Genomic DNA, 8,793 nt, shown 5'->3' on the forward strand with positions numbered 1-8,793 from the left:
ATCTAATATTAAAGATAACCGTGACCACAATATTACTATGACAATTAAAAAAAACTTACAAAAACCTGCTAAACGGGCATATACTCCGTAGCCCGTGTATATCCTTCACTACACAACTGTAGAAGAGGATTAATTAATATCAACTAAAGTTTGTCTAGATTTTAGAAAAAGGATCTTAAGAATTACTTTTTTTAAAAATGTGTCATGTTTCTTTTATTTTCAAAATTAAAAAAAAAGTCTCAATCCTTTTCTGTATTTTTTTTAAACAGATGTTTATTGGCCGTTTGTTTCGAAATTAATCGTGGGCATAACAACACATATCGAAACTACTTTAAAATGAACCACAATTTATTTTCGTTAAGTGTAGCTTGATTCCGGATTGAATAAGGTGAAGAACTTTGTTCATAATGATTTGTGTTCGACGGATGATACAAAAATATATGGATAAAATCCGGTCTAGCAACGATCAGAATTCAATAGATGGTGGCGACAAGAATTTTTTTAGTGTAGTCTCACTAATTCTAGAGGAATCGTGTTGTGTCATTGTTGCTGTATATTCTATGTTCGTTTTATTAGCAATACCACTTGATATGATTTTTAGGATTTCCCAGTACTGGTTAACAGGATATATTAATGCTATGACATCTTTAGACAACAAAGCTGCTTTAATTAGTAAATTAACACTCTCTGTATGCATCCTCAGCATAGTGTGCCTGTTTTCTATTTTGTATGTGTTCTTACCCATTTATAATATTCTTATAAAAATCCTTATCAGTGTGCGCAATATCTTCCTAGTATTCACTTTAGGAACTTGACGTTTTATTATGTACAATACAAAAATTTTTTTAATAAAGTAATTTTTATTTATTGTGAATCAGTCACGAATTAAATTTTAAATAATAATAAATAAATAAAAATAGCTTAAAAATGAAAGTCATACATTTTATTAGTGTATTAGAGTCGGACTGAAAATAAATAATTTACCTGCAAATAAATATCTATTTCAATGAAAGTATAAATTTATGTCGAAAACCCTGTTAAATGTATTTTTACATGATGTTATTAAAGAAAACTTAAAACAATTATATAAAAATTATTTGATGTTGAATGTAATCTAAACATCTCAAATTTATATGAGATCATCTAAAAATTGTATATTTTTTAATTTTAAATATTTATGTTGCTTTTTACGTCAGAATCGATTAATTCAACTAATAGTTTGCTGTTGATTTTACGTGTAATTACATTTTAATTATATATATATATATATGTGTGTGTATGCGTGTACTACGCACTATGTTAAAATTGGAATATGAATGAATTGGTTGAGAAAGAGAAAAAATATACTGCAATCTTTATAATTTTTTCATTTTAATTAGCATTGTATTTGCTTAAATTTTCTAAACAGAAATGTTATTTAACTTTTTAGCGTAAATTTAAGTTTAAGTATACATAACTTTTAAATAGACTACTACATATTCGAATTTAACCATTTAAAGCAGTGTTTCTCAACCTTTTTTATGTTACCGCCCCTTGAGTAGGAATTAATTCTTTAATGTCCCCCTATTTGAAAATTCTATAATTAATGATATGGGCTGAGAGATAGGAAGGAAGTTAATGATTTGGAAAATTTGAATAATTATCTCATAGCTATTGTTTTCATTTATGATTTATTTTTCATATTTTTTTAATTATAGTATTAATAAAGTAATTAAATTAAACATTTGAAATAAACTTAATCATTTATCAATTTTATTTTATAATAATAAAATTTTTTATACATTTTTTAGTTTATTTAGAAAAAATATTACTTTTAAAAAAGATTTTAAAATCAAATAAAAAATATTGCTTTTATTGTTTTTGTAGACATGATTTCAGTGAGATGATTGAACTTGGTGGTTTTTAGCCAGTTTTCGACATTAGGTTCGATACTCGTTACCATAAGTCGTAAGGATCATTTTTTCACGATATCGAGTCGATCTCTTCTTTGTAATTAAATCTGTTACTGAACAGTGCTGAACTCTCGCTCGACGAGATATGAGGAAGAAAAAGCTATTAAAAATTTTTTAACGAGACTCCACAGTCCAGGATAATGTTGAGTTATGTTACTTTGAAGCCAAAATTCCGTGAGCCGATCACTACCCTTGAAACTGGATTTCAATAGTTCACCGGCCCCCTACCGCACAAAACTAATTCAATGCCCTCCAGTGACACTTCACCGCCCACTGGGGGGCGATATCGCCCCCGTTGAGAACCACTGATTTAAAGAGAGTACAAAAATTTATTTCACCTTCATAGTTGCAACCAGAAGAGCCTTTACTGGTATAATTAAGGGTAATACCACATTCCCTTATGACAAAAATGATTTTATGGCGAAGATACAATTTTTTTTCGTATGGTGAAAAATGAAAATTGTTCTTGTGTTTAATTCTTCCTCTCATCAAAGAATAAACACTACGTCTCTGCTTAGCACCCCCCCCCCCCGAAATTAAAAAATTATGTGTATTTGTGTATAAAATTATTTTTTAGGATGTGATATATATAATTAGCACCCCATAAAATTGTATTTTTTTAAGCCTATGAATACTCAATATTTATTAAGCTAATATTGTTGATCAATACATCAAAAGATAAAATTATATTCAGTTGGAAACATAACTTAAAAATATAAAAAAATTTCCGCGATTTTTATCGGTGAATTTTTTTAAGAAAAAATACGTAATACCCTCAAACTATTTTTGTTCTAACCATTGTTAAAATTTTTTTATCTAGCACTTACTTAAAATCTTAATTAATTTGTATTACCAATAAAGGTGTAATAAATAAGTTTTTTAAAGTGTATTGAGTAAGATTCATTAATTTCGTCTAATTCGTTAGTATTTGATTCATTCATGCATTATATAATTTATGAATAAATAATTTTTTGACCTTGCAACTTAGTATTTTTATCAATTTAGAGCATACATCCGAATTGTGGGTCAATAACGACATTATTTATCATTTCTATTATATGCTTGTGTTATTGAAATTTCTTGATTATTTGAGTACATGCCAAACATATCACTTTTATTTTATTAATAATATTATATTTTTATTATCTTTTCCGTTGTCATTCTAACGACGACAATCGATAAAGTTGAAATTGCGTTTGAAAAATTATGGGCTATCAACTTGCCCATAAAAACTTATATTTTATACAATAATTTTTTTTTGTATTTAAGATTTGTTCGAATTTTTTAGTATTAGTAACATTGTGTTATAATTTTTATCATGAAATTAATTATATTATTAATTGTCATAAAATTCTTATTTTTGAGAATTTGCTTTACTGAAATTACTGAAGGTATTTCGAAGGATTTTTAACATAATGGATAACATAAAAAATATTTTGTTTGCATAGGAACTATAGAAAATACATTGAATATTTGCTGTCAAAAAGGTAAAATTTGGAGTGCTGAAAACAAATTTTGTAATATATCATTACAATTTCCACTATTTGGAGTACCTTCTGAACATAGTTCTATATGTTTAACAACAGTTGGTGCATGTTGTATGAATTCATTAAGGTATTCTTATTCATCAATTATTAGTTATAGAGTTCCATAGGTTTTTTGTTATTGTAATGATCAATCTAAATATAAACATTTCTATTAACATAATTGATTGCCATGGTGTGTTGTAAAAATGAAAATGATTACTATATAAAACTAAAATAGAATAATTAATTATAAAACCAATTACAAATTGTTTGCTTTCAACTTACAGGGAAATGAGATGTTTAGAGGGTAAAATAGCTGCACTTTCTGATGGGTCTTGTGATGAAAAAACTGAGTTAGGAAAGAGTCAAGTTGATTTTATGGTAAATTTGAATATTTTACATTTCTTGCATTACTTATTTTATTGGCTATATCTATGAAGTTATTCTGGATTTAGCTCATGGAATTGGATATTTTTTTGTATTCACAATAAGATGATAGGAAAATCAATGAGATTATTAAACTACTACTAATGAGGAGTTGGTAGTAATAATGGTACAGAGTCACAAAAACTAAATTTTATAGAAAAAAGAAAAAATATTTATTTAAACTATGACTTATGGCAGCCTTTTTTGTTTTCAATGTTATTCATATTCTATATTACATTTTATTTAGACATTGTACTGTTCTCATGTCTATACCTCAGTTATTTACAGTAATTCTTATTATTTTATGTTTCGGCAGATGTGCTGTGAATTATGTAAAATAGGAATGTTAGCTAAGGTAATTCAGAATACTTGTAAACTTATGAACTTATTTATTGGAAGCCAATGGAATGAATTGTATTTATCTTGTTGTAATGCTGCAAGTGATAAAATGAAACCAAGTCCTTTAGTATCTCTAAAAATGTCAATAAAAAAAGGTTAGAACTAAAAAAATTTATTCACTTTTTAAATGTTGTGGAAAATTGTTTTCATATAAATATTGAATTAAGTGATATTATTAGTTACAACATTATAACTTAAGCTTTTTTTGTTTTTGTTAGAACTCGAAAAAAAAATTTTAAGTTTGTTAACATTACATATTAAAATTACAGTAAATTTTATTTTATAATTTTCCTATGAATCTGAATGTAATTTTTATTAGAATTTCATTAATTTAACATTGCATATATTTTGTTTTGTATACTATGCTTAAAGCTTACAAAAAAAAAATTGTCTATAATTTATATATTTGAGTTAAATCCTCTGGATAAAAATGAATTACTATTTTGTATAAAATTGTTTTAATTGAATGTCACATATTTTGTATAGATGTAATAATAAGTTAAATAGAATTAAGTAAATTTGACACTTTATTTTACTATTAAAATTATTTTAAAACTTAATTTTAGAAACAGATCCTTGTAGTAGTGGAATTCACAACTGTTCAAGGAAAGAAAAATGTGTGAGTATTCCAAATGGCTACAAGTGTGTTCCCTATTCTACACCATTGCCTATTCCATTATCTCAAAAAAATTTAAGAATACAAAATCAACCAAGAGCTTGTGATCCTGGATTTGCTTTTGATATTTTCTCTCAGAAATGCATAGGTTTAGCATTGTAATTTTCTCTATAAAACCAGTAAATTGATGCTTGTATATTTTTAAACATAGATGTTGATGAATGTTCTGAATTACCATGTGAAACTAATGAACTTTGTGAGAATACTATTGGTAGTTTTATATGTCACTGTAAAAATGGTTTTCAACAAGATAAAATAACAAATGCTTGTACAGGTTGTATTATAGTTATTAGTACAAAAAGTAAATTCATGTATTTTTTTTGTTTTGAATCAATAACTTAAGTAATGGATAACATTTTTACCAAAATATTAGACAATTATTTAAAATAATTATATAAATTATCTACACCCTGAATTCTGTTTTAAAGTTAAATTATTTCTTGAATTTCTAACTTTGTTTTATTTAAGATATCAATGAATGCCAGTTAAATTTACATGAATGTGGTGAATCTCAAAGATGTGACAACACAGTTGGATCTTATCAATGTGTTCGTTTCACAGGATGTGGTACAGGATACACATTAGATATAGATTCTGCTATGTGTGTAGGTAAGATCTATACTCCATAGGTAAACAGTTTTAGTCAATCTTTTTTTTTTTTAATGAGGTAGAAATTTTTTTGAAAATCTTAGAATTGAGACTACTTTTAGAAACTATAATCTAAAAACATAACCAAAGATAATATTACAATAACCATCATTAATATTACAATAACATAAAACATTATAAGTTAATATATATTATATATTAAAATATACATGATAAATTAACCTAAAATAGGTTACATTTTCACTTTGGCTTATCTAATAGTATCCCTCTAGTAAACTTCATTGGCACCTCCTATTCATAGTGAATCATATACACACCAAATTGAACCATAGTAATTAAGTGGATTATGGTAAAAGAATCACTCTCTATATTTTATTTATACATTTTAGCTTCTTATTATCTTATACTATTATTTTTACCTTAATATCTGTTCACAAGTGAATTCAAGCTAATTAGTTATTCTTGATTATTTACTAGTAATCATTTAAACATGAATTCGAAAGATAAAAATCTGTTTATCAAGGAATACCACTGGGATATACTACTTAATTGTAATGTTAGTAAGCTAAATATATACATTTTGTTAGAGGGGATTTTTTTTATTAAATATAATGTACAAAGTATCATAATTATTGAAAGGAGCATAGAAAATAAAGTTTTTACATTTTGCAAGAAGTAGTGATTAATATAGTGAACTTTTTTTTTTACATGTTAAGTTATAAGTAGATCAATTTAATTTTGATGGAAAACCTATAATAGTTTACTTTTGGCATACAAAGCTATAACAAATATTCTTAATTTTCTATATTAAAATTTGATTATATATATTTCAACTTAAATCATTCCTAGTTATAAAAAAAAATAATTATTTTTTTGTATTGTTATTGGTATTATAAAATTCAGGTTTTTATGGAAAATAAAAATCACCTAAGATGTATATCATTATTTAAACTGCAACAGTACATATCTCAGATTTTGCAGGTTTTCTGAATGATAAAAAAACATACTTTAATTATTAATGTTTTAATACAAAAGGTGAACTTACTGTTATAACATACAATAAAACTATGAGTCTTACAAAATAAATATAATAAAAATATCCAGAAACACTTTATTATTATTGATAAAAATTTAATTTTGTCAATTTTTGAGATATGCATTGTTATATTTTAAATAATAATCCTGATAAAGTTATTTATTTTACTTCAAATATTTTTTTTTATTTTTAAATTAATAAAATAAAATAATTTGCATTGAAAATTCAAAAAAAATAAAATTAATTTTATTATAATTTTTAAGGAGATATTTCAATTTAAATCATGATATTGAATATTTCAAATATTTTAGTTTTAAATGCTTTGTTGCTTTTAGGAAACTTTGAAATATAAGATATATAATTTACCTAGTAATGAAATTACATAAAATTGTTTTTTTTTTATTTTATAGAAAACACTTCTAGTTGAAAATAATTTGATTTTTTTAATAATTAATCTCATTAAAGCTTAATTTACTGTTAAAATTTAAGCAATATATGTTTATTACTTCCTTGTTTAATTTTAAAAATAATTTATAGTTATAAATTAATTTGGTAAAAAGAAATTGTCCATAAAATAAACATCCAAAGAAAAATTAATTTCTTGTGATTTTATTCTGTTTTAGTATCTTTTACATTTACATTAATCGGTTCAATTATTTTTTACACAGATGATGATGAATGTTTGCTAAAGACTGATTCATGTGGTCTTTTAGGACCTGAATATATATGTAGAAATACATTAGGATCTTTTAGATGTGAAAGGAAACGTTCATGTATTGGGCCTAATTGCAATAAATCTTCTTCATTACCTTTTTTCAATAATACAATGAGTTATACTTCTAATAAATGTCTAAGGGGATATGAAAAAGATGACAATAATCAGTGTAAAGGTTAGTTTAATTATTTTTGTATCGAATGTATAATGCTTAAATGCAAAGCTGAGAAAGTATTAATTTTAACATGGTATGTTTGTTATTAAATTTTTTTTGTGTTTATCTCTAATTTTTTCAATTATACATCAAAAGTATAGTGCACACTACAAAAAAAAAATTAATTATTCAACATGGGTATTAGATTAGGTTTTTATTTAGTACAGTATTAAATAAATTATTGAAAAAAAATTAATTTTTTTTTTTTATTATATTTTTTAAATTAATTTTATTATTTGAAAAAAATGTTTTCAAAATGGATGTCTGTAGATTTTAGTAATTTATAAACAACTATATCACCTTTTTGAAGAATGAACACAATCATTTGTTTTATTTCATTAATAAACTTCTTTAGTATCAAGATTTTGGTCAACTGAATAAAGCTACTAAATTGACGTAAATTTACTTAGCTTATTTTTATATTCTGACTGCTATATAGAGGTATTAGTGTTTTTTCTCTGTATCACTTGATGGGTCTAAAAATATGATCATTGCATAGAGGTGTCTGTCGTATAGAGGTCATCGTTATTGCAATTTTTACTGTTCAATGTAAATTTAGATGATAGAAGAATGATCTGAATTCTATGAGTTAACATGCATTAAAGTTGTAAATCATACATTTTTCAATAAAAATGACTGATTTTGAAGTGTTTTTATATAGCAACAGAACATTTACATCATTCAAAACTAAATCAAATTTAAGGTTTTTTTTAAGTTATTGGACATTAAAGACAAAACCATACAATTTTTATTAAAAATAGCTGATTTGTTTTGAATTCATTTATATGAATTATTTATAGAATCATTTACATAGTTCAGAATTAAATCAAATTATATCTTATTTAATGAACTATATGTCTCTAAAGTCAAAAATTATGTAATTTTTAGGTGTATGTTAATTTTTTTTTTAATTTGTATCAAATATGCATCAACGAAACATAATATGACAGTGATTTTAATAACTAATAAATCTATCAATACTAGTCTTAAAAATACCCAACTCTACTTTGTTGGACCCCTATAGTATTTTACTTTTTTTTTACAGATATAAATGAATGTAGTTTGTCAAATCGTTGTACATCCAATGAAATGTGTATTAATACCAATGGAAGTTACTACTGTTTACCAAAGTCAAGAAATAATTCTAACTTTTAATACTATAAAATATTTAAACAAAGTAAAATGTGGATCATAAATATAATGTAACAAAAAACATTTTTTTAAGTTATTGTGATTATAA

General features: G+C 24.3%; 1 protein-coding gene across 2 annotated transcripts; it reads left to right on the plus strand.

The window, feature by feature from the left end:
• Nucleotides 1-2,855: 2,855 nt before the first annotated feature.
• On the plus strand, nucleotides 2,856-8,793 carry LOC126899078 (fibulin-1-like). Of its 2 annotated transcripts, none has more exons than XM_050673618.1 (9): nucleotides 2,856-2,872; nucleotides 3,401-3,566; nucleotides 3,766-3,859; nucleotides 4,221-4,398; nucleotides 4,870-5,067; nucleotides 5,131-5,253; nucleotides 5,448-5,588; nucleotides 7,293-7,514; nucleotides 8,599-8,793. In XM_050673618.1, exons 2-9 carry the CDS (start codon nucleotides 3,553-3,555, stop codon nucleotides 8,706-8,708), a joined length of 1,080 nt encoding a protein of 359 aa, XP_050529575.1. In that variant the 5' UTR covers nucleotides 2,856-2,872; nucleotides 3,401-3,552; the 3' UTR covers nucleotides 8,709-8,793. The 2 variants fall into 2 exon arrangements, with proteins under 2 accessions (XP_050529575.1, XP_050529574.1); XM_050673617.1 differs by lacking the exon at nucleotides 2,856-2,872 and adding an exon at nucleotides 3,015-3,343.

This window comes from Daktulosphaira vitifoliae, unplaced genomic scaffold, assembly GCF_025091365.1.
Source record: "Daktulosphaira vitifoliae isolate Bord-2020 unplaced genomic scaffold, ASM2509136v1 Scaffold_2, whole genome shotgun sequence".
Taxonomy (NCBI): Eukaryota; Metazoa; Arthropoda; class Insecta; order Hemiptera; family Phylloxeridae; genus Daktulosphaira; species Daktulosphaira vitifoliae.

Coding starts and splice junctions, on each gene's coding strand:
- LOC126899078 (XM_050673617.1), top strand. CDS start 3,271: ATGAAATTAATTATATTATTAATTGTCATAAAATTCTTATTTTTGAGA. Junction 4,399..4,869: donor AAAAATGTCAATAAAAAAAG/GTTAGAACTAAA, acceptor ACTTAATTTTAG/AAACAGATCCTTGTAGTAGT. Junction 5,589..7,292: donor AGATTCTGCTATGTGTGTAG/GTAAGATCTATA, acceptor TTTTTTACACAG/ATGATGATGAATGTTTGCTA.